We start from the raw sequence: 25,793 nt of genomic DNA, 5'->3' as shown, positions 1-25,793 counted from the left end.
TATGGCAATTACTTGGGGAGATCAAAACTGGGGACAGTACCCACATGAGTTCCCCCAAGTGTCAAAGGCAGGGGAAATATCCCTTTCCTCCACTTGAAATCCGTTTTCCCAAAACTTTATTTCCTCTGTAAAGCTTAATCCTGGTATTATACCCTTTCCACAATCCTTACTATGTTTTCACAGGCAGACTTTTTTAATTTCAATTCTGCATTTGGCTTAACTTCATTTGAGATACAGGGACAAAAAAAAAAAAAGCAAGGAGGGTCATGGAAATGGGTTTGGTTTCTTCTTGATAGCCTTGTTAACTAAATTCAGCTTTGCACAGCTGGAAGATTTCCTTGGGCCAAAAAACCAAAAAAAAAAAAAAAAAAAAACAACCCACAACCAAACAAAGCCACAAACAAACAAACAAAAAACAACCTCCACACCAAAAAAATCCACCCCAAGAATTCTGAAGCGAACCCTGTCGACACGTAATTAGAGGGAATATACCCCAGGTAAGCTTCCTCTTCATACTCACAGGTGTTTTCTCCATCCTGTCTGGCAGAGATGGCTTTGGCTCTGCAGCCCAGAGAGTGCACAGTGAGCAAGCAGCCCCAGCAGAAGTACGGGTTCTTCCTGCGGGTCGAGCAGGACACGGCAGGACACATCATCCGCAACGTGGAGTGCGGCAGCCCGGCCGACAGGGCTGGCCTGCAGGATGGAGACAGGGTGCTCAGGGTCAACGGCGCCTTCGTGGACAAGGAGGAGCATGCACAGGTACAAACCTGCCCACTCTGGGACCCACACCGTGCCCCAGGCCCACAGCTGCTGTGGGAAGCTGCTTCTGCCAGTTGTTATCCCCCTGCATCATTCGTTACCCACCACGGGCGTGGGATGCCTTTGGGATGCCTCCCTGTGGTGTTTGTGAGGGTCCCCACGATGAGGAGAGAGGTGAGAATCTGACTCCAAGTTCTCAGAAGGGTGATATATTAAATTATCATATCATATTATAGAATGCTATACTAAAACTGTACTAAAGATAGAGAAAGGATACATCAGCAGGCTTAACAAGATAATAATGAAAGTTCCTGCCTGACTCCTCAGAGTCCCACACAGCTGGACTGTGATTGGCCATGAATAAAAAACAATTCACATGGAACCAATCAAACATTCATCTGTTGGTCAACAATGTCCAAGCCACATTCCAAAGCAGCAAACACAGAGGCAGCAATCAGATAATTATGGTTTTCATTCCTCTCTGAAGCTTCTCAGCTTCCCAGGAGAAAATCCTGGGCAAAGAGGGTTTTTCAGGAAAGATCATGGTGACATCTCCCCAGTGCATGAACAGGGGGTGAGACAACAAAGGCAGTGGACAGTGCAGCTTTTCCTGGGGAAAGCTTTTAGCTCCATAACTCCAGTGCCTGCTTCCATTTTTCCCCTTGTCCATCACAGGTGGTGGAGATGGTCAGGAACAGCGGGAATTCCGTGGTGCTCCTTGTCCTGGATGATGCATCCTATGAAAAGGCACAAAAGGAGGGAGTGAACTTGGAAGGGCTGGGTCAAAAGGCATCCCCAGGCCAGCAGCAGGAGCAGCAGTGCCCACCATCCACAGCCACTGCAGCTCCACAGCCCCGGCTCTGCTACCTGGTGAAGGAGGAGACAGGTTACGGCTTCTCCCTGAAAAGCACAGAAGGTGAGAGCCTGCAGAGAACAAACTAGAGATCCATACAAATAGAAATATTATAAATATAAAGATAGTTTATATCTATAAATATAGTTTATGTCTATAACTATAAATATGTGTATATTTGGCTGCAGGGACAGAGGCAGCCACAGTTAACACATGGGAGTTAGTGGGGACACACAAACTGCTCTTGCTAACAGAAAGGAAGTGAGAAGTAGCAGGATGAGTTCAGATCCATCTCCAGAACATTTCTATATAGCATATACAGTGCAAGGTTTTCTGAGGACCATGCTTCTCATGGAGTGGAAAACAGATGGAAAAAAAAAAAAAAAGAGAGAAAAATAATAAGCTATTTTCTGCTTGTTACTTAAGCCCACTGAACAAAACCAAATTCACAGTCCCTGCTCCAACACTAGATACACACTCAATGTGCTATGTTAAGTCCTGTTCCATTCCTAAAATCACCTCAGGAATTAGCACATGAGGTTCTAGACAGCTGTAATAAACACTTTCCCTGATTTCTCAGTTAATTCATTTAGAAAGAAAAGGATTTTGAACCTTTTCCATATATGCCTTTTTTCCAAGGCCAGTCAACGGAAGAGGGAGGTCTTCTGGAAAGCACCACCTCCAAAGAGCCCTCTAAAGGGTATTTTGGAACACAATATAATTGAAGGACCAAACATAGAAGGCTTCCAAACACAGGAAATTATTAAATGTATAAAATAACATAAAAGCAGCTTCTCTCTTCAAAATGATGGGGGGAGAGGAGGGTGGGGGAGGGAATAGGAATCAAATCCCTTTCAGCTATGTTAATCAGCCACTTTGCAATCCTGGTAGAGAAATTAACACCATTTTGAGCTGCAGATAGTGAACAAACATCTCCCTCCACCGCAGAAAGGATTTTCCAGGCCAGCGTAAGAGACAGAGGAGAGTCTGTGTGGAAGGTTTGTGGTGCCCCTGTATTCTGCATGCAAGCAGGGGCCAAGAATCTCTGAGGACATCAGTGCTGACTTTCCTTAACTGCTACCTTCAGGCCTGTTGCAGTGACTTACCCTGTGTAATGAGTTTTCATTTATTTTAGGACAGAAGGGGCTGTTCATAGTAGAGCTTTCATCACAAGGAGCAGCTGCAAAGGCTGGTGTCCAAAATAACGATCGCCTGATTGAAATCAATGGGAAAAATGTGGAAAATGACACCCATGAGGAAGTGGTGGAAAAGGTATTGATTTACCTTCTGTTCCGGCCTACTTTCACAGCAACCTATCAGGGTTACTGAGGAGGCCAGGCTGGCTGATTTAAGCACTTGACAGTAAATCTTGGGAGCTGCTGTTCACGCAGCACCAGCACATCAGCGTAGCCCTCTGCGCTGGCCCTGTTATCAAGCAGCCTCTTGAGCTGCCTCTCAATGAGCACTGCCATCAAGACAAGCCAAAGGATTCTCAATAGCACAAGTACACTGCTGCCAGGAACCCTATTCAATAAATCTATTCCCTAGAAGTCCTGGAAATGCTGCTAATGGCAGGAGAGCAAGTCACCAAATGTGGTTTCCAGGGCAGGAAGAAAGAAGCCTCTGATGATACAGGGAAGATTCCATGATTTTACACAGTAGTCCCCTTTCTCCTGTGAAGTCCAAAACTCATGAAATTTACTGTGCAAGTAATTTCACTAATTGGCTGCAAAGAACAATGCTAATGAGGCTTCCAGCTTTCCGCTGCTGGCACTGCTGAAACGCAGCTGGGGCTGAAGAGATTTCAGAGAGCCACGAGACTCCAGCATTCCAGCAGCATTCAGGGCACAGGGCTAACTATGGAATCGTGCAACACCTGGGTTTCTCTGAGATAAAGAACCAGCAGCACAGTGACAATGGTTAGGAGGAGTAAAAAGAGCACCCATTAGAGTAGAAAGGACTAAGAGAAAGACAGGCTTGGAGAGGCTGGACAGGGAAAAAACTCACCTCAGGATCAGTAATATCAGTAATACAGGGAGACAGGAGAGGATTAAGAGTGACAGAAACTTGACTTGTGTCACTGTAATCTAAAATAGTGGTATAGATGGCACAGTAAGTCTATATCAGAGAGTTCCACACCTAGAATAGCCAAACACTCTCTACTCAGGCTCCCTGGATTCTACAATATTGTATGCCACTCCCTGGCCCTCCACAGGTAACTCCCTACAGGTCAGGAACACAGTATGAAATATGGAAAATTTCCCCATTCATTACACGCCCTTGATATTGTCATGGTCCAGATTTCTGACTGTAAGGGGGGAAAAGAACAATCAGTGTATAGCCTGGACTAACAGCACCCAGACTCTGCTGTGTACCAGTGCACCAGTGACCAAATATCCCCAATTCCCACGTGCTGTTGAAAGGGTGACATCTGAGACTGTGCATGTGCTGTCACAGGTAAAGAAGTCTGAAAATCATGTTATGTTTCTACTTTCAAATGAAGAAACAGACCGCTATTTCACAAGCCAGAGGATGGCACTGAGCAAAGAGAGCGCCAGCCTAAGGTTGCTTCCCCTCAAACCACGACTTATTGAGATGCAGAAAGGAAAAAGCGGTTATGGATTTTATCTACGGCTGGAACAAAATACTGGTGGTAAGATCCAAGTTAACACACAGGCCATGGCATTTGCTGTACCAATTCTTCCTATATGATGTTTGCAGCCATCATTCTCTTTGGCTTTTGCTGGCCATCTAAGAGAAATCCTCAGGGAAAACATCCTCAACTCAAAGTGCAATTAATTTACATTTGCCACGCTTTTTTATGTCTTTAAAACTCACCCAGCTCTGCCTTCACAGCAATCTTTCTCCCCTTCTTATCTCAGACCACGTAATCAAAGATGTTAGTTCTGGAAGCCCAGCAGCCATGGCAGGTCTGAAGGACAATGACATCCTAGTGGCTGTCAATGGCGAGCGAGTGGATGGGCTGGATCACGAAAGCGTGGTGGGAAAAATAAAGCAGTCTGAGGAAAGAACCTCCCTGCTGGTGGTGGATAAGGAAACTGACAGCATGTACAAACTGGTAAGAAAATGCAGACCACTGCTAGGAATTGGTAATTTATCACAATCAAACAGCCAAAATCTGCTCTGACATTATTTCAACTCGCAGGAAATGTCTAAGAGACACCTGTATGCCAGCAACTCCACTTACACTGGTACAGCAAGTCACTTAACACCCAAATCTTTGGCCTCTTCCTGATTTTTATAGACACTATTGCAACAATTCTAAATTCAAACACATCACAAGAAAACTTAAGGTTTGCTGTTAAGACATCAAATTCAGAGCTACATGACTGTGTAACCATTTATAAATAACAAATTTCCCTTCTCACATAGATCAACACTGTAGTTATCCAATCAGAAGAGGGAAGAATTCTTCACTGCAGCTAAAGTCTGAGTCATTAACAAAGTTTCAAACAAAATACATTGAGCATGAGAGCCTGAAACCGATTTCACAACAGAGATTTTTATTTTAATGTAATTTTGTCACTTTTTTCAGGCTCAGATTTCCCCTTTCTCATACTACTACAAAGCACAGGACTCAATCCCAGCTAAAATGGAGGAAAGAATGGAGTTGCACACTGAGCAGAAAGTGAACCACAAGCCAAGGATCTGCAAGATGGTGAAAGGACCGAATGGATTTGGCTTCAGTTTAAACATGATCAAGAACAAACCTGGATTGTTCATCACTGAGGTACTAATGAAGAACGGGGAGCAAGAAGCTCAAGCAATCTGTTGGGCAGCTTCCTCCCCTCCATCCTGCAAACAAATGCAAGAAAAGCCACAAAAATCTCCTTCCCAATGTCCTCTGATCAGAGCTAGAATTGTTTAAGTCAGACTAACATTGTTGGCCTAAGATAAAAAATGAGCACAGGACACATTCCTTCTTATTGTTAGACACCTACAGGGAAGGAGAGTTCTGCTTTTGCATAATTGCTGCTTTCATTCATGAGTCTGGCACACTAAAATTAGTATTTTAGACAGAATTGGTTTTCACTGTAGAACAGCTTCATCATAGAAGAGAAGTCTTTGCCCTAATTCTACCCACCTTCTCTGAATTCCACAGCTGGTAAAAACCAAACTCCTTCTGTCCCAAATTACACCTGTAATTCCAGCTTTCTTGAGAGGAGAGGTTCCACTCATTACTAAGGGACTTGTGAATGTTTGAAGTTATTGAACAGAGACCTCCAAATAGTTAGAAAACAGTTTTTCATGGTCCTACCATGCCACATTCCTATAATGTAAGTTGATCAAGATCAAGAAACATCTTAAAATCTCAAACTGATGGGCTCCATGTTTATTATGTCTGGGCCCATCGCCCATCCCCAATCTCTCCATCCCCACGCCTATTTCAGCATGCTCTATGGAAAGCAGTAACTCACCTGTTCATGCATCTTTCCAAGCTTCCTGCCAGACCCTGCTTTGCACTCCCCCCTGCAGGTACAAAGCCAGGGAGCAGCTGGCAGAGCAGGTGTGGAAAACAACGATTTCCTGGTGGAAGTGAACGGAGTGAACGTGACCAAGGAATCCTATGACAAGGTGGTGGCAAGGATCCAGAGCACTGGGGACAGACTGACACTGCTGGTGTGCAGCAAAGATGCTTACAGGTACTTCCAAGGCCAAAACATTCCCATCACAGCCTCCATGGCAGAGTCAGACACTCCTGAGCCTCCTGCTCACACAGAAAACCATCCAGCAGAGCCAGAGAGGAACTCACCTGAGCCAAGGGAAAGGGTGAGTAATCCTGCGTTAGGCAGATGCTGAGGGATCACACAGGGGATAGAAAAAACACTCTTTTTTTTCAGGTAGTAAGTTTTCCAGACCTAGAATTGTTAACTTGAGCCTGAATTTTTGCAAGTTATTAAAAGGAAAGCTGTTAATTATCACAACAAGTCTTCTTTTCCCACAAGTAATACAGATGAGTATCTTTAATGCAAGATTAAAACACACAAACAGTGCACATACAAGAGATTTTATGGAACAAGATAATCCAAATACAGAAAACCCAATGATGGGGAACAGGAAATACAATTGTGGAAGTGGAGGGGAAAGTGCTTAAATAAAACAGAAACAGTGCTTAAACAGAAAACATAAGCAACGTTTGTGAAAACCACATGAAATATTTCAAAATGGATCCCTTTGGAGAAGCAGCACCAAGTAACGGGTTATGACATTTTCTAGGCAATGTGCTGATTTGAAGTTATTTTACACTAGAAAGAATCCAAAGCATGACTAAAGTCAGAAAAGTGAGGTGTGACTTCTTGAAACAGTTTAAACCCTCTCTGGTCAGCCTTAAATATTAAAATGCTTATTATCTGATCATGCAAGAGAGACAGACCAGGTAAGACCAACAGTGCTTCCTATTTATTTTTCATGAGCCTTGCCTGCAAGTTTTTTCAAGAATGTCTTAGTACCCAAGCTGCATTTTGCAGAAGTCAGCACTACTTTTGTGTTCAAATTGTGCAGATACGGGAATTCAACAACAAAAACCCTCTATTGAACAAAATTATCTGAAAATGTACTTAAACAAAAAAACCCTTCAACAATAAAAATGCTATTTGTTGGTTCATTCTGTCATCTAAACAAGTGTGTGATTAGTGCAGATGAAAACAGGAGTCTGCAACAGTGCAGACTATCAAACATGTTTACAAACTGAAAATAATCACAACATCTTTGTTACTCCTCTGCAGGCAGACTCATCCTCCTCCTCCTCCCAATCAGCAGCCTCCACAAGAGCTGACAGCGACAACAGTGATGACACAAAGTTGTGAAGAGACAAAACTATGCCAAGAACAACAAAAAAGAAACCTGCCAAATCTTTTCTTCAGTTCTTCTTTGCTATTCCACCTCTCAGAACTTGGCTGTTCCAAGGAGTACCAGAACCATAAAAGACTGCAAAGCCTTGCTGCAATCAACACTTCAGTGTAACCTGCATCCATTTAACACCCTGCAGTTGTGCTCCACTGGCACAATTTCTGCCTTGTGGAATGGGCACTCACTTCTGAAAAGGCCTAAAGAACTGCAACTTTATAATTAATGTCCTGCAGCAGGAGCTGGAAATGTTTTATAGATTTGTAAGCATCTTAGGCTGTTATGGATAAGCTCTTAATAAAGAGCAATTGATTTCTGCCCATTTCCCAGGAAAAGGAGCTCTCCAAGGCCATCACCTCAATCTCTGTGGCATCTTTGCTTACAGCAGTACAGCTGCTCTGAAATGGCATTATGATCCTTCTTCCTGCTAACATTGCAGAAACTTCCTTCAAACATTAAGCTAACTTTGTAATTCACAACTCCAGATGTTTAATCACTATTTAGTCTCCTCTGCATACAGCTGTGGATGTAATTCAGTCATGCACATTTGTCTAACCCCAAGTCACCACCATGTTGTGACACAAATGGTTCTGTAATGCTGCTGCTGTGCACTTTGCTTCCTTGCTGTACACCAAAGACAATACAGAAAAATAAATTGTTTAGAGTGGTTATTTTCCCCCCCTCCAAATCTTACTCTTACCACCTACAATTTATGTTCCAGAACAATTATGAAACAAAGCCTGAGAAAGTGGCAATGAGAACCTAAAAGTTTAAGTCACAAAAATAAAATTCCTAACATACAATGTAAACAAGGCATGGCAGTGGTCTTCAACTCAACACTGAACTCTACCAAAGAGGAACCCAAAACCTCAGTTCCACTTTTGCAGAGAGAGAAAAGAAAGCTGACACTCAGTAAGAGAAAGCAAATCTCCAGTTCCTAAGGACAGTAGGTAATAGTGATACACACAGTATCATTTCTGCATACAGAAATAGAGTTCTCTCCACTCCACTCCTGCTGGAATTGCAAATCCCAACCACCTTCTGGCTCAAATCCAGCCAAATCTTTGGGACTGACAAAAAACAACTGTGATACTCACATATTACAAAAGCTTATTTAATTCCACAGACTCAAACATTCAATTCCAGAATTGCTGTCCTCCAAATCCCAATTATAAGTTGATTTTCAAAAGAAAAATCACATTTCTCGGTGCCTTCTGTGAATATGATGTTGCAACAGCAGGAGGTGTTCCCTCAGCCAGCCTACCACACAAGCTCTGATGCCCCCGGACAGTGGTGTATCCAGCATTGCTTTTATTGCCTGGCAATTACCTGTTTCAAGTTTAACACACACACCCCCATCCCTTCCAGCTGTGGCACTGAAAAAAACGAGCCACAGAGCCTGATGATGACACGTGTGGAGGTTCAAGGAGCCAGAACACACAGAGCAGTCCTGTCTCTCCAAGTTGTGCAACCCACAGGAGCTGCAGCAGCGCAGCTGACGGGACAGGGAGCAGTGCATGGCTGCAGTTGTGCCTCAGAGGGCCATATGCTTTTCTGGGGCTTGTTTGTGTGCTAAATAGAGGAAGAGGATGCTGGAGAGGGCACTAACTAGGAATATCACATCGAACCAGCGGTGGTAGAAGTTGAACTGGAGCTCTCCCAGGACCTCCGTGATGATGGTGCGGTATTCCGGCGGCATGCTCATGCGGATCAGCAGCACTGAGGACACAAAGTACATTCCCTGCAAGCCAAAGCAGGGACAGCAGTCACTGCCTGTTGCAGTGCGCTGTAATGTCCCATTTTAGACTTCCGGGTCCCTTCCCAGGTGTGCCTATACCTCTCTCCCTTTGCCCTCGCCCCCTTGCTGAGTGAGTCCTGTCAATCAGGTTTAACATTCCAGCAAGGCGTCGTGTGGTTGGTCAAGTTCAAAAGATGCCCCTATGCCCGGGGGTCATTGGCCTGTCTAGGTGTCATCCCCCCCTGAGGCCCTGCCCCTCTCACCTGTTCCCTCCCCTTCCCCTGTCCCCGGGAGCTTAAAAAGGTGATCAGGCCATGCAGTCGGAATTCTGTTGGAGCAGTTGCTCACGTTCAGACCTCTGTAACCATGGAATAAACCTCTGGATTTAAACCCTCCAGCAGAATCCATCTCCTTTCTCTTCACCATTGCCTGAAGCTCTCCTGAGATAAATGGAGTTCCTAACAAGCCTGGACTTGTTCAGTGCCCAGCAGCAATCTCCAGCAAGCCAAAGGTATCTCTGGGGTGATTTACACCACAGTTGCTGCCTTTGGCTCAGCACTGAGGGTCAGACTGGCCCAGGCACAATCTAACTGGTAACATTGGGATTCATATTCCAATAACTGCCTTGGGCTCTGGGGCTGACAGGGCAGCACACAGAGATGCTGCCGTGTGTTTAGGCACACATGAGGTGTGCATGCAGAAATGAACGTGGGTGTGCCCACCGTTCTCCATACTCACCATTATCTGTGCCAACAGCAGAACAATAACGTTGGAAGACTTGCTGCTGGAAATGGCATAGAAGAACTAGGGGAAAAAACCCAAAAACATTGGAAATAAGCAGTTAGGTAAGTCTGATGTGCCTTAGGACAGAGTGAAAGGTACACATTGTTCAATACCTTTTCATCTCAAAATACCCCATCAAAACCATACATTCTAGAGGGCTACCTGCAAACTACTCTCATAAACCTCAAACTTTCATAAATTTTCATAAACCCTAGTCTGCATCAATCTTCCCCAGCCAGCTGCACCTTGTGTTAAAAATCACAGAACAATACAGAGAAGTCTAAGCATAGGTACCAAAGGCCAGGTCAAGTCCTTTCAGTCTACCTTTCAGAGCCTTTCAGTCCCACCAGCAGCTTAAATTAAGTAATGCAAATGCTTTTAATCACCATCTCATCAACCTTACTAATAAGCCTTGGCTACAGCAGCATTTTGAATCCTTGCTTACATTTAACATCTTATTTAACATCTAGATGCCTTCCTGACAGAGACAGGGGAAATATCCTGCAAAAAGTATTCTTCCTACCTTCCTCCCTCTGCAAGAATTTCTATTCAGATATTTAAACACTGAAATATGTATTTTTACAGTACTTGTTCCATCAAAAGTAAAAGATCTGATAATGAATTTCTCTGTGTAAAACCACTTAAGAGTCCTGGTTCTTACCTTTGTAAGTGTGATTAACAATCCTCTAATAGAGGTAACAATGATTATTCCAACAAGGATAAAGGAAATGTGCTGAGACCAGAATTTTACCTGTATCAATAAAAAGAACACAGTTAAAACTTTAACACTAACTTCATTTACACCACCTAGTATAGCTGCCAATTTTTCAGATTTTTCAGGGTCTTTGTCTCTCCTAATTGTACAGATATCTATTGTAGACAAGGTTTATATAACATACATTTTCACAAATGTATTAGCAACTGTTTACTCTAAACACAAGAGAAGGAGATTTAGTTTATACCAATCACATTGGTATAAACTAAACCCCATTTTCATAGATTGTGTAAACGACAGAACAACTATTTGCATAAAAAAATCAAAATTACTCTGGAGCTGAATGTATTGATCTAAGCAGATTGTCTAAAGTGCTTCTATTTCTCCAAAACAAAAAAACCCAAATCGCTGCCTCCCTGACAAGACCACAACCCCATCTCAGCATAAAATCAGTGTGAAAGCAACATCCATGGTGCATTTTCCTTTCCTCCTCAATAAGTCAAAAGCCAAAGCCACATTCTCAGGGTCTATCACTTTCTCCCTAGCAGCAGGCTGATTTTATTTAGATAAGATATGAATTGCTGAAAAGGATGCAAGAATTAATAAAGACTCACATCAAACTGGATTCCCAGGTAATTCACAGTGATCTCAATTCCTCTTGTGACTGGATCAGTCTTCCCCACACGGTCAAATACAATATTGATGGTTGCCTGCAAGAGAGATGGATTTACATTCAAGCAAAAAGGCAAAAGCATTTCTCACTCTCACAGGTGAGGCTCATTGTACCACCAAGAAAAGGCAGGGGGTGGTCAGATTGCCAAAGGCAGCACAAAACACATCCATGTAAGAATTACTGGTGCAATGCTGTATAGAAAAAGCCAGATCCAGAGCTTTATTTCAATCAAGGGCCAGTTTCTTTCAGAATTTCTGGATTTTAAAGAAACTAGAGCATTACTTAATGAACTGCATGCATAGCATAATCTATGCAGGGTATATTTGCATGCAGCCATGAAAAAAAAAACATTTACATACCATGAAGATTTTCCAGACACAATAGATGGAGAAAAAATAACCCAAGAAGTTAAAGTATTTTCCCTGGAAAGTTTTGGAATACTCTATTCTCTCCTGGAAATACAAAATAAGGGAGAAGAAGCAGAACATTAAAAAAGATGTCATTTTCACAATCACCCACAACATAAAATTGTAGTGGAGCACCAACAGTAGCAAACACAGCCCAATCTCTCTACATATTTCAATTCAAATGTCTCTGAACTCCTAAGTGTTCATTCATAAGCCTGTAAATAGTTGTAGGGCCATGGGGCAGACTCAGGGATGGATCTGATCTGTCATCTAGCTCCAAAGTTAAAGAACAGATCCTCACTCCACTGCATTACAACATTTCACCATTTGGGCCACAGTTATAACACCAAATAACACCACAGTTATTTGCTGTGTACCTTTGTTGCATGCAAGTCAGCAGTTTCCAGGAAAAGCTGCCGACTCAATTCTTCCAGGGCATCCACTTCTTGCTGGATAAGGGACAGATCTGGCAAACCAACATAGTCAAGGCTAGAACACATCATGAATTCTTCATTGAGAAAACATTCCCTCCCTTCAGCTCTAGGGTCACATCTAATGGTTTGGTCTCTTCTTACACCCAGATCAGCTTTGTAATTCAGACTTCATGGTCCTCATTAAAACAGCAGGAAAGAAATCTCAAGGATGAACCTGATGCACACCACTCCAGTTTAAGGAGGTGGGCAGGTCACAGTATTCAGGCAGTTGTGCAATAAACTCTCTTTCTTTGCCTGGGAAACTCATCACAGATTAGAACCAGAGCTCTCAAAAACTGCTGCTCCACTTTGACCAGTGTCCCTTGCCATGAAAGTGCATCTCACAGTCTGTCATCTCAGATCACCTTCATAAACAAAACTGCTGAGTAACTGCTGCAAGAGATTAGTGATTACTATGAATAGTCTGTCAAATAGCCAAACTCTGATTTTAGCAGCTAGTGTGAAAGGAGAGGAAGAAGAGTCCTCAGCCTCAAATATGCAAAAATGCACTTCAAGTGGTCTGACAGAAATCATTGGTAAGCAACTCTGTTAGAGAGAGAGAGAGTCATTCCCAAGAGATTCCTTCTACAGGGAACTGGATGATCTTTAAGGTCCCTTCTAACCCAAACCATTCTATGAATCTCTGGTAAGTGTGCACAGCAAGTGTCCCTGATCTGCTGTACACCTCACCCATGGTGATGCAACAGAACATTTATAGAGCAGGGCAGAAACATAAAACTTCTGCCTGTGTCACAGTAAAACTGTGCCCCAGGCCTGGGCAAAAGGTCAGAGAGTGCTAAAGAACAAACTTCCCAGGAGACATCAGGCTTGAAATGTGTTGAAACACAAATGCTTTGTGACTGTCCCAGCTAACATCCTACCTCTCAAAACAAAGCAAGCTGGATGCACCTCCCAAAGCAGGTGCCAGCATGCAGATGAAGGATACTTTCACTGCCAGGAACAGATGTTGTAACACTTTTTATCATTCCCCAGAAGCCAGTGGGTCTGTTATGCACTTCTCCTCTCTGGAACATTGTCCTGTGAGCCACTGCTATCCTGAAAGAACAGAAAACACAAGTCCTTAGGAATATAATATTTTTATGAAAAATCAAAACAAGAAAAAAGAAAAAAAAATCCACCAGTTTCTTAGAAGATGCTGTTAAACTAAATTCACCAAAAATAGATGACCCTTTTTTTCTTCCTCTAAACACCAATCCTGCTACATAAAATTATCCTGATTAGCTCTGGAGTAGAGCCCAGATCTAATCAAGTGAGATTCAATGAGCCACTTCCCAAGGCTTCCACTCAGGATCCTGTTTCAACCCTAAAGTGATTTAAACCCAGTTAAACATTCAGAATTCAAATGGATTTCTCAGTGATATGATCAGCTGCTTTCCTTTCCTCAAACACATGACTGTGTTATCTCAAGCTCAGGAATTAGAAGACTTCTCATGCTCCTGCCTCCCCTTGGACACCACTTCTTTATCAGGGCACATCACCTTTTCCATGGAGCCATGAGCTGTGGATGGTGTGCAGAGCACTCTGGCATGCTGTCACTCACTGCTGGGCTGCATGACAAGCTGCTGTGAAGCACAAACACACCAATCCATCCTTGGACTGAAGCACTGGATGCTGCAGGCCATCTGAACGTGACTCCTGAAGGTAATTCCAACACTCCAGCAGCAGCAGCAGCTGTGTATCATCCCTCACACTTCCTTGTGCACCACAGCATAATCCCCACCAGCACTGCTGCCTTCTGCTCTCCTTCCCTCACATTTCTCCCCACTGAAATTTGTGAGCAAGCTATCCATTCCTAAGCTAAAACTATTCACAGGATTCTCAGGATGATCCATGATTCTGTGGTGTTTAGTTCCTTTCTTCTCCTTCTTCCTTCCAGCATTGCTACATTTGGCACTGAGCCCTCTTCAAGGATGTTGATGAGCAGTGTAATAAAAAAAAAAATTAAAAATCATTCCATCATTCCTTTGACATCAGCAAAAGAAACACCCTTAGGGCATCCTACATACAGATAAAAGCACATATGGCCACAGACTACAAATAACAGAGATATTAGAATTCTGATAGCTGCCAAATGTAAGAAATGCATTTTTAATCCTTGCTTTCTTCACAGTACACAGATTCACATGGTCCATCCCAAATGAGCCACAGCATTGCAGCAAAAATGCAGCAATACCCAGGTGAAACATAAAGACAAATATTTTCTTTTATGAGGTGGCAGGGATCTCTGTATCCACACAGGAGTTCTGGAGACCTCACAGAAAGGATGCACAGGCAAACCCCACACACTCTGTGTGTGTAGATTGGTAATGACAGTGTGTGGTATTTGTGTGTCACATCAGCTGATCTGGCTCTAACATGACACAAATGAAGCAATGCCATCAGAATGCTGGCATTTCAAACCTGAGGATTAGATATGTCACACCTGCAAGAACAAGTATAAAGAATCTGACAGCCTTAGAGGTGAGTTTCCATAAGGCTTTACTTGATGGTGCCCAGGAAGGAGAGAAAAGTGATTCCTGTGCAAAAACCATCAGGACAAACAACTTTCACAGCTATCTCCTCCTGACTAGAAAGCCAGCATGAATAAGGGTTGGCATGAGAAGAAATGTCAGCATCAGCAAAGAAAACAAAAAGCTTTATGTTCTATTGCCTTACAACTCTTGGTGCTCACTGATAAGTTCTGAACTATCAGTAGTACTGAGAAGGTGGCCAGCACATCACTGACAATTTATGGAACTGCAGCATTTACCCTGAGCTGGAAAATATTGCTATTCCCATTTGTTCTGCCAATTACTTGATTGCATTTGGATTGATACATATCTAACCTTTTAAATTTGGCTTTACATGAGCAAATAGTCCAATCATGCAAGCCCACTGCTCTCTGCCAAAGCAAAAAAGAGAACAAGAATCTACAGAACTCAAGCTTCTGCTATTTCTTGCACAGTTCTGAGACCACATAGTTTTGCACATTGTTTTGTGTTTTTTGTTGGGTTTTTTCTAAACATATACATGAGTTTCATTATAATTCCTGGGTGATTGATACATGGCTATTCATAATGGTTAGGAAGTTGCCATATTCAGATGATTTCCTGGCCTTAGAGGCATCAATGTGCTAGTTAGTTACAAGCCTCTGCCATCCTGACTTTTACCCCAACACTACTCTCCCTGGACCAGAGATCCTAAAACACTGCACAAAACAAAAGGGCAGAGTCAGAAACAGCACTACACAGTATCTTTTAACTGCGGCATTCTTTTAGAGTGCTTCCAGTCAATTAAATCAATTAAACCTCAGTAATTAAATTCTCTCACTACTTACCATCTCATACATGACCACCAATACAGAGGTAACAGTTGTTCACCACTTAACATTTTCAAAGGGGGAGGAGGTTATAACTCCTTTAGGAGTTATAAAGTGTATAGTATAAAGCCTACACTCCTATAAAGTGTAGGCTTTAACTACACTTCCATGAGCTAATACTCATCAGCAAATCTATACATGGTAATAAATTTGGCAAGGTTAGGCTATCTAAAACCTTTTAACGTCTGCCCTGCACACGTTAAAAGGTTCCATTGAAACATTAAGGCACCAAAAGTAAAATTCGGAGACTGTTGTGTCAGACAGTCAAACTTCTGAAGTAACTCCAGTAACTGGATTTATTCTGCACTACTAGCAAGACATGAAATATGTACTATTGATATAAAATATGCAGACAAAAATCTTTCCAGTGTAAATGAAATTACATTGTTGCTGAAAGTAGGGGTTTTTTTAGCTTGAGGGACAGGGAACAAGCCAAACCAATGCCAGCAGAGTTCTGATGTACTACAGGATATCCACATTAGCAATGTACTGCAATTCTGCAAAACTTACCAGTGTGAACCTTGCTGTTTGCAAGAACATAGCTGTGTCCACACCAGCTCACTACCCTGCTGCAGCTTTAACCAGGATCCACATGTACAAACCACTTTCTGTCCTGAAACCACGAGTAAGAGGAGCTGCAGAGGCCTAAGGGTCCCTGACTCAGCAGGAGAGAAAGGTGCCCATCCTACAGCTCAGTTATGCTGCCAGCAGAGAGTTACAAACGGTCTTGGAAGCCTAATCTGTGCCACTGCAGCCACAAAGGGCACTACTTGGTGTTAAAACAGTCATGTATCAGGCCAGAACAAAACAGCACACAGCTCAGCCCAATTCAGATTTCAAGAACCATCTTATCCCACTATGATTGCAAATCCTTGAGATAAATAATTTCGTGCTACCGTTGTCCCCTCACCTTTTTTTCTTGCTAACAATCATGTCCATGGTCTGAAGGAGTCGTCGCTCCAGTGCCAGAATATCTGCATCTGTCACATTCCTGCAAAATAAAGACCCCAGTTAGGCCAGCCACCCCATTTCAGAGATGTGTACATACCTATGAGGCAAAGAAAAACCTGTATAAGGGGATATGCAGCAGCAGTGGAAATGGTTCTAGCATGCAGACATGATAACAGCTAGATTCAAAGTATCAAAAAACCTTGAAACAATACCACAGGAAAAGCAAAAATAATCTCAAAAAGTTGGACAAGTATTTCACAAGGCTGCAGTTACCTGAGAAAGTAGGACATGTAAGTGTATGGACAGTTGACAGCCCCAAATCCTGACAGCAAAGCCATGAGTGTCACCCCAATCACACCAACACGGCTGATGAGCTGTTCTATAGACAGGATTCCTGAGGGAGGGAAAAACATGGCATCAGCAACCTTGCTCTCTTCACTCTGCTCCACACTTGGTGCCTTCCTAACATAACACAGAGCTGCTTAATTAATCTGACTGCCTTCCCACTGCAATGACCCCAGGTAACAGGAAGGACAGACAGGGACTAGGAGAAAGGGGTAGGAAGTCTCCCTCAGAAATCACATTACCCTGCTTAGAAACAGGGATGGGGAACTCCAGCTATGAAGAAACTTAAGACAGCTATATGGATATGTGGAGAGGACTAAATATCAATATTTTGGTTCCAAACTAATAAAATATGTTTGCCATTTGCTGAGGTGGGAACCCAGATCTTCCACCAGGCACTTATAAAGGAGTGTCTTCCAGAAAGGCACTTCTGCAATTATCACCAAACCAGCTGGTCCTGGCAAAATGGGCTAACAACATCTGAACCCCCAATCCCATGAGAAGCACCCCTCCAGATCAGATACAAGCTGTGCTGGTAGGACAGTGGGCTTGGAAGCTTAAGCTGCTCCTGGCTGTTCAGTGTTTATCTGGCTGACACAAACATGTTGTTGAGGTGACCACCACCAAGATCTTCTACCTGAGCACCAAGTGGACTCTAAAACATGTAATTCAACATGAACCTCAAGGCTGTGCTGTGACCATCACCAAGCACTGCATTTGTTCTTAACCACAGACCTCAACCTGCCTTCCCAGGACACAGTGCCATGTGTAGTAAACACCACTCACTTTTTAGGGAGCTGGTTATAGAGCAGCTGCCACACACAGCACATTTAGAGCTTACACGACTGCAAAGCTGAGATGGCTGAGCGCCAAACCACATTTCATGCTTCAGAGAAGTGCAATGAATGATGAAAACAAGGCAAAAAGACTTCACAAAGGGAAACTGAGACACCCAGTCATGTGCAGCTGCACAGAGATTTACAGGAGCTACAGAATGTGCTACAATACACTGGCCTTTTGCCCCACACACTGTCAGACTGCAGCAGTTAGAACAGAGGTGCCTTCAGAATGACATGACATCCCACTGGTTGGAGCAATGCTTCCCCATGAAGCTCACACATAAAGTGAATGAATGTTCCATCAACTCAGACAGAGGCAGGAGCTTTATTAGAATATTGGTGTGTCATTAAGCATAACCTTCCTTCTACAAGCTCCCAAACTCAGGTTTGTTGGATAAGTTACATGAAATGGAGCCCTTGCTCAATGGTGCACCTCTCAGCTGCAGGACACTGCCATCCCCATCCCCACCTGCCTGAACTGGGTCACCACTCCCTGATGAAACCCACAGCAGCACCCCAACAATACAGCAGGGAACAAACATGTGGAATCCTTTGCTCTAACCTCATGTCCATACCTGGTAGGATAAGGCACTGTAGAACTCTTAAGTGGAGGCATCACACCCTGTAAAGTACAATTAAAAACAGAAAACACCCCACTACCCATTCTGGAAATCTGCAGGTGTTACACAGCCTCCCAGAACCTTGTGGTGACCTAAAGAGGATTACCCAAACCCCATGGCTAAGTTTCCACTGGATTGTTACATTCTGCCAACTCAAGCACCTTCTGCAGCTCTCAATGGATACAAGCTTTTCTTGGCAATGGAACACTGGGCAGAGGCATCTGTGCTGTACACCAGCTGCTGGATTTCAGAGGCAAAGGACACAATTACAAAACACAGACACACACTTTCTCTTAGGAAACTTTTAGGATCACAGATGAAAGAGTGAACAGACCCTACACCAGTTGGTATCCCTCAACTTCTCATGTGAGTACAGAGTCAAGCAGCTTCCCACAGAACAGAAAGACTAAGCTGAGAATTTTGTATGCAGACAGACACATTGACCAATTTCCATGAAATGGACTGAATTTCACCTGTTGGGAACAAGATCCAAACAATTTTCCAGTGCAGGGGAAATAGAAGGGCAGTGTAGTTACACAGGTAACACCAGTGACAAGCAGTCTGGTTCTAACAGTGTTACAATCCTTCAGCACAGCCAGGCACATGCCAGCTCTGCTGGACCCAAACTAGCCCAAGAGCACACAGCATCTCACACTGAAAATACTCATGGCCACAACAGAGACACCCAAGCTAATTCTGTACACAACAGCTCTGGATCCAGCAGGATTTACCAAGCCACACTCCAGTCCTGTGCAACTGCACAGCCTCTGGGCCCAGGCACAGCAGGAACCTGTACCGAAGCCAGCACAACTACCAGGCCCCTTGCTGGCCACAGTCTGGAGTTTAGGCACACTGCTGTGTTTTGGACACAACTGGGCAGCCACTCATGCTAAACTCATCTGATTTCAGCCACAAGAAAGAAAAACCTGACTGAAAAAAGGCCAGATTAAGGATTGGTTGTTGATCTGCTCCTTAAATAAACTAGGTTTGGTCTCCATAACAGACAGAAGTAGGTGAATAAAAATTGTGATCAACTTTTTGTGGAGATAAAATTTCTGTGTCCTTAAAAGTACACCACATCCTTACATAGTCTAGGTTCAGTTAGGACTTAATTCCTTCAAGTTTTCCTGTGGTACTGAAGGAAAACTAATGAAAATAATCCAGATGTGTCCACCCATTTCTATCACAACCTTCACACTGCAGATTTCAAAGCAGAGCAGACACTCAGTTCCAGGAACTACCTTCTACAACTTTCTTTATAGTCCCAACTGCAGAGCTGAGATAATAACAACTCCAAAATAAAAGTGAAATAACAAAGCCTATTTGCAGGAGGGAAAAAATCAGCAAGAAAATGAAACTCACCATGTTTTGGGCTGAGGATAGGAAATGGATCTCCCAGCTTCCAGAAGAAATACATGAATGTCAGCCACACAACACAGGCAAAAAGCAATTTCTGTCTGTGCACTAATGGAGAGGAGAAAGGGAATGTTTAAAACAGGCTCTTCCTTTAGGGCTTTTTATAGCTTGCAACATTTCTACATAGATCTAAATGCTACTTTGAGAACTGGTGGCCAAAGCAGGCGTCACCTGACAGAGCTACAGCTTGCAGTGTGCACCCCTTCACCTCACACAAGGCTCTGCTGTCCACATGGGAACATTTCACTGCTTCTCCCTTGTGTGATGTTGAAAGTGAATCTTAAATATTCCATCTTCATGGCAAAGCTACATATTTAATATTCCCAACCTATGTGCCTAAGCTTCACACGAAAGGGTGATGTGTATCAACTCAAGGGTTAAGTGTCCATTAGCCCATGGAAGAGGCCTCATCCAGAGAGCAGAAACAAAATAGCAAAAGTAATTTACTGAGCTTTTCTGCTTCAGAAGCGATTTATTGAGCTTCTCTGCCTCATTTCTTTTGCCCCCTAGCAGAAAAACACAGCCCTGCCAAGGGTTGCAGAGTTTGGCTGCAAGCTTAAAACTGCAAAGGAACAAAAATCCCAGTAATATCACTCCAAAGTGCTCAACTTTCTGTTGAAACTTGTGAAGAAAAGGAGCATTTGCTGGGGTCATGTGAAGCATTTCCTGACTGTTCAATGAGTGGTTCATGACAAAGCAGAAAGTTCCAAAGAGAAGGTATTTAGCCAGAACAAAACCAGGGCAAGAAGGGAGGTTCAAGGACAGTAACCAAATTATTTCTCATTTGTATTTTTAGTCTCAAATCAGCAGCTCCCCTGCCACAAACCAAGTACTCACATAATCTGATATTGCTCACAACAAAGTAACCAATGTAGAAGGGCACCATGAAGATTAGGATGAGCAAAATGACACACAGGTTCAGCTTCCAATGAAAATATCGGGAGCTGAAATAAAGCCAAAACACCAATTAGCACAAAGTCATAATATAACAAATTTCTCAAAGAAAATGGCACGTCAGTGAAATATTTTCAACTACATCAAGTAATGAATAATTTTGGCTCATCAAGCAATGAATAATTTTGGCTTAGCATATAGAATAATCTGGGTTTTTATTTTTATTAGGGTAGAAGAGAGGGAGTTGTTTGGTTTGGGGTTTTGCATGGTTTTATTTTTAAATAAAAGAGGTCAAGAATGTGTATTTAAAACTAAATAACTATCCAGAAAACCACACTGGGTCTTTTATCAAATACTGTATTTTCTATGGTGACTAATGCCAGTTGCAGCATGATTCATGTGACTGACTGCTCATCTAGTTGAACACTAAATCAAAACTAAGCATAAGCAGTGATTAATTTTCTAATGAACAGCTGAGTAAAAAAAAGAGCTAATTCATATTGAAAAGACTAAAAATATTTAATGTTGATAAGTCAGCATGTTTCATTTCAGAGTGAACTGTCTCATCTGCAAGACTTTGCAAAGCAAGGTTTTATAAATATATATATAGACCAACATGATGAATACTCCTCTGACCAAATTAGAGTACTCAAATGCAGGTGAGATTCATCTTGGCTGAACTGAACTTTCACTTTACTTGAACAGAAAAATACATGTCCCCATTCCCAACATTAACTCTTATCCTCAGGGAAGAAGAAATGACAAGAACCCTTGGCACTTTTTCCTAACTAATTGAGAAGCAAACATTTTCATCTGTACTGAAGTCCAGCCCTTTACTGAAGCTCACAAAAGCATTCTCCTCAGTGATCCCTCTGGCTACCAGCCCCAAGTATTAATAACATACAGAACTAACATTACCTTTCATCAGTCCTGTACTTCTTGCCTTTCAACCCCTTTGACTGCTCTCTTATATTTGTATGAGACAGAATAAGAAGAAACCCAACTTAGCCTCTACATGTCATTGTTCTATCTTCTTTTCCCTACTGACTTCCAAAGATGACAGTTTTTAACATCCCCTTTATGTAAAACTCCTCATCCTATTGCCAAGGGAGGATTCACCTTTGATTCACAAATCCTGTATTGTTAGACTGGCTTTCACTCCACAATTAGCTTCACATCTTATTCACACCCCTGACCACCAAAGAAAAACCAGTGCTTAAACATTCTGTAGTCTTTAGCATCTGAAAAGTGCTCTTGGCATGATCTGAAGAGTTACAATACTTCCATAAAAGAAATCATTTCTTTTAACTTCACAAATGGAGAACATCAAAGAGGAAAGCCCTGCCCTAAGGACCTAGACCAATTGTTAATAGCAATTGCATGGAAAATTGGAAGCTCATGGCTACTATTTATTTGACATGTTCTGTCAAATAAATAAATGTTGCTGCACAAACACCTTCACTGAACTGCTGACAGTTTTCTCCATGATTTCCCCAATCCAAGACTAATCCATTAATTTAGAAGCTACACTGAAGATGCTGCAGAGTACAAGGCAGGCCAGTCCCCAATGGGCTCCCAGACTCACCTGCTGTTCAGCACTCCCAAAATCTCAAAGATGATGAGCTCAAACATGGTACAAGAGAAGGCAAAAGTCACAGAGAAGATCACCTGGACCACATACTGTCGCACCTGCAAAGCAGAGAACAACCCAGAGACATCAGGCACTCACATTTCTGGAATGGCATCCTGATATCCTCAGATAACAAAACAAATCACAAGGTAGGATGGCCCACAGCTGGGTCTCTTGCTTAAAGGCACCAAGCCCTTCATCTGCCAAAAGCCTCTGGGAAAACAGAGGGCAAACTCATACACTACGAGAGCTCTTTGATACTAACTTTAAGATTTTAAAATAAAATCCACAACAGAAAAACTGTCAGGGTCTGAATTTGGCTTGCATTTAAACCATGTCTGACCTAGACTACAATCTGATACTCCACTATGGATAAGAGAATGGCATTTTTATCCCATCCAGTCCTCACAACCAATTCAGCTGCAATTAACACATCTCACTGAGTTTAAAGTTAATCACTGGATTTGATTTTGTCTCAAAAATTTCACCTTACATAAGGTGGGTTTACCCACCTTTAAAAGGCAAAACAATTCCCTCAGTTTCCTTTTACCCCTGCATCTCCTGCAGATTTCTTTTTATTGAGCAGTAGCCAGTATGGAAACTTTCAGTGGCCACAGAAGAACTGATTTTCTCAAATATCCAGTCTTTCAAACAGAAGCACGAGAGGAAATTAAAAAGAAAGTAACTGCAGATGAAATAAAAGGGATTAAAGACAGGAATAAGGCTAAATGCAGTTTTAAAAACATTTCTATAATTAGGAGTATTTAAGATACTCTTTTTTTTAAGATACAGACTTGTAACAAAAGGCTCCTTCTCACCTCATAATCCTTGAAGAGCTTTCTCATGAAGAAGAGCCATCCAAATCCAAAGAACAGCACCTGCAGAAGAGACAAAGCATCAACATTTGCATCCTGCAACTTGCCAAACTCAAACCCACTGCACTGCTGACTGCAAATAAAACAAATGGAAGGAAAAGAGCTCACCCAAAGCACCCAAGATCCACAAAAGATTAAAACTTGCCAGGGTACCATGGAAAAAATAATGTTTTAAATATCTAAATGTAGCAGATACAAAATACTATGGCCTTAAGGAAGATCTAATCAAGACAACAGATTTTGGTGCTCCTAAATTCTCAGAATTCCTCAGTTCCTGGCCTGCCAGAATCCTTTGCACTCTTGATTCTTGTTATCTACAGAATTAAAGCCTATGGGTTTTTTTACAGGAAATACAGAAATGGAGGCAAAGCAAACACTTGAATACACATCTTCTAGGGATGAGTAAATTTGATAAAAACATCTGCTGTTTCTTTTAGACTAGAAGTGCATGTGAATTTTTGTAGAGGTCTTTACAGTACATCTGGTTACTGACACATTGTCAGTGTCTGACAGGGGTGAGAGATGCTACAAGGATCTCTGAGGTGGGGAAAAGGCAGTGCTGAATGCCTCAAACCACAGCCTGGAGCTGCAGGAAGCCACATGGACAAGGCAGGAGAAGCAGAAAAAGCTAATTACACTTTGCATTTCAGTGGTCATTAAAGCACATTACAAAATTAGTTAAAGTTTCTTTACACTCCTGAAGGGATCAGCTTAATATCACAGCTATTTTGCAGGTGACTTAAATGAAGTAAATACAAATTGAGCAAGGTGGCCAAAATTGCAATTACCTGTTGTCAGACAGCAAAAGGGGACTGTGCTGTCAGGCCTCCCATGGGCAGTCCCATCTACTCCTCATCAGACCGAAAGGGAGTGTAATGATTTAAAAGAACCCAAGCAAAAAGAGAATTCAGGAAATACTCAGTGTTTTTTACAGAAGTAGCTTTGTCCAAGGCAAAGACAAAATTCAGTATATGTCAAATATCACTGAATAAAGTCAGTGTACCTCCTCAGAGCAAAGGGAAAAGGCCAGAGCTTTCTGCCCACCCTGCCATGATGATGAGAAACATTCCAAGGCAAAAACAAAGGAACTGTTGTGCATTACCTCCCTGCACATCAGGAGCAGCCACAGTGGCAAAGGTAACAAACCAACACGATTTACAGACAAGCAATACCTGGAATGCTGGGCAAGAACATCGAACAGAGCTGCCCTGAAAGAACAACTGAAATAGGAATGAGGTCGAATGAGTGATTTGTAACAGCTGGCAAAACTTGTTTGAGGAGGACTTCAGACTTTAAAGCAGCTGCTAGCAAAAAGGAAAGATATTCTATAAGCCTCCTATCTAGGGGTCATAAGCTAAATAAGTGTGATAAGCAAATGAGATCTGCATCAATAATTCCACATTTAACAGTGGGAAGAAGGAAAAAGGTAGAGACAAACTTTTAAAAATAAGTAAAAGATGAAGAGATAAGTAGGTACAATAATAACCAAGAACTAAACAAGATTAGACTCTCCTTTGTTAGGGACTGTACAAAAGCAAAGAAAGACATTTTGGTAAAAGTTCACACTCTAAGACACTGCAGGTGAATGTGACATGCAAACTCAGCAAAATTTTGAGCACTTAACAATTACATGTAGCAATTTGAACATCTAACTTTTGGTACTGTTGAAGGTAATGAGAGGTTTTAAAGCTGCCATCAGAAATGAAAGAAAAGCTGTTAGATAAGTTAGAGCTCAGAACTCAAAGCAAAAAAAAAAGTGGAAGTTTTTGTTCTGGATGAACTGTTAACAATACCAAAGCTATCCTCTAACGCTAACCCAAACCCTTCAAGACACCAAGAGTGAAAAAGCATGTTGTAAGCAAAAAATCAAAGTATCATCAAATGAGAGGGCATTATTCTTCTAAGAAACAGCCAAAAGCTGTCCTGAAAATTGTCAGGAATGAGGGTTGTGCACTGAAGTCTGTCTAAGACAACCACCTGCAGCTGAGAGGGCAAAGGTTCCTTTTCCTCAGCTCATCCCTCATCACCACAGAACCAAACTTTCACACCAGCTCAGCAGCTTCAACCAGATCCCTCTGCGATCCCTTGAACGCATTTTCATCTGGTCCAACTGCCCGGGATCAGCCCTGGTGAAAAGCACCAGAAACAAACCGAGCACTCGGCACAGACCAGCAAGGTGAATTCCCTGTCTGCCCTAACTGGAGAAATTTAAATTTAAACTTAAGCGGAGCTCGGTTCTCCCGCTAAAGTTTAAATTTAAATTTAAATTTAAGCAGGGATAAAGTTTTAATTTCACTGGGCTGGGTCGAGCCCGGCCGCCCCTGAGGGTCCGCGCGCCCCACGCGCGGGGCGCTGCGCACGCGCGCCCCCAGGCGCCGCCCTCGCGCCTCTCCAGGCACGGACCGGGCGCAGGGAGAGGGAAGCCCGGTGACGGCGGCACCTCCCCGCTCCCTCGCCCTTCTCCCGGCCGGAGGCGCCGCGCCGCAGCAGCGGCGGGAAAGGGGTGGCTACCTGCGAGGTGAACATGATGCTGGAGTCGATGAGGAAGCTCATGGCGGCGCCCAACGCTGCCCGC

At 42.8% G+C, this 25,793-nt stretch overlaps 2 protein-coding genes across 3 annotated transcripts; one reads left to right on the top strand and one right to left on the bottom strand.

Moving 5' to 3' along the window:
• Window positions 1-549: 549 nt before the first annotated feature.
• On the top strand, window positions 550-7,440 carry PDZK1 (PDZ domain containing 1). Its single transcript, XM_054270302.1, has 8 exons — window positions 550-759; window positions 1,435-1,675; window positions 2,748-2,884; window positions 4,070-4,265; window positions 4,495-4,691; window positions 5,169-5,363; window positions 6,110-6,403; window positions 7,360-7,440. The coding sequence occupies exons 1-8, from the start codon at window positions 550-552 to the stop codon at window positions 7,438-7,440; spliced, it is 1,551 nt and encodes a 516-aa protein (XP_054126277.1).
• GPR89B (G protein-coupled receptor 89B) lies at window positions 6,591-25,793 on the bottom strand. Of its 2 annotated transcripts, none has more exons than XM_054270303.1 (14): window positions 25,730-25,793; window positions 23,162-23,221; window positions 22,299-22,402; window positions 20,657-20,763; window positions 19,766-19,867; window positions 16,873-16,993; window positions 16,559-16,639; window positions 13,216-13,325; window positions 12,174-12,262; window positions 11,749-11,841; window positions 11,331-11,426; window positions 10,663-10,752; window positions 9,957-10,022; window positions 6,591-9,221 (listed from the first exon to the last, which is right to left on the bottom strand). In XM_054270303.1, exons 1-14 carry the CDS (start codon window positions 25,769-25,771, stop codon window positions 9,015-9,017), a joined length of 1,368 nt encoding a protein of 455 aa, XP_054126278.1. In that variant the 5' UTR covers window positions 25,772-25,793; the 3' UTR covers window positions 6,591-9,014. The 2 variants fall into 2 exon arrangements, with proteins under 2 accessions (XP_054126278.1, XP_054126280.1); XM_054270305.1 differs by having other exon boundaries at window positions 9,111-9,199.

Source organism: Melozone crissalis, unplaced genomic scaffold (genome assembly GCF_028551555.1).
Source record: "Melozone crissalis strain CALT ecotype California unplaced genomic scaffold, PUWL_Pcris_2 ptg000009l_1, whole genome shotgun sequence".
Lineage (NCBI taxonomy): Eukaryota > Metazoa > Chordata > Aves > Passeriformes > Passerellidae > Melozone > Melozone crissalis.
Note: the sequence above shows the minus strand (reverse complement) of the source record. Positions and strands in the feature narration are given on the sequence as shown.

Bases quoted from the DNA above. Each gene is read 5' to 3' on its own strand.
- PDZK1 (XM_054270302.1), top strand. From the start codon at position 550: ATGGCTTTGGCTCTGCAGCCCAGAGAGTGCACAGTGAGCAAGCAGCCC. The intron at 4,266-4,494 runs GTAAGATCCAAG...TTCTTATCTCAG, and splicing joins GCTGGAACAAAATACTGGTG to ACCACGTAATCAAAGATGTT. The intron at 5,364-6,109 runs GTACTAATGAAG...TCCCCCCTGCAG, and splicing joins CTGGATTGTTCATCACTGAG to GTACAAAGCCAGGGAGCAGC.
- GPR89B (XM_054270303.1), bottom strand. From the start codon at position 25,771: ATGAGCTTCCTCATCGACTCCAGCATCATGTTCACCTCGCAG. The intron at 16,994-19,765 runs GTGAGTTTCATT...TCCCTCCCTCAG, and splicing joins TATCCTCAGCCCAAAACATG to GAATCCTGTCTATAGAACAG. The intron at 16,640-16,872 runs GTAACTGCAGCC...TTTATTTTGCAG, and splicing joins TACATGTCCTACTTTCTCAG to GAATGTGACAGATGCAGATA.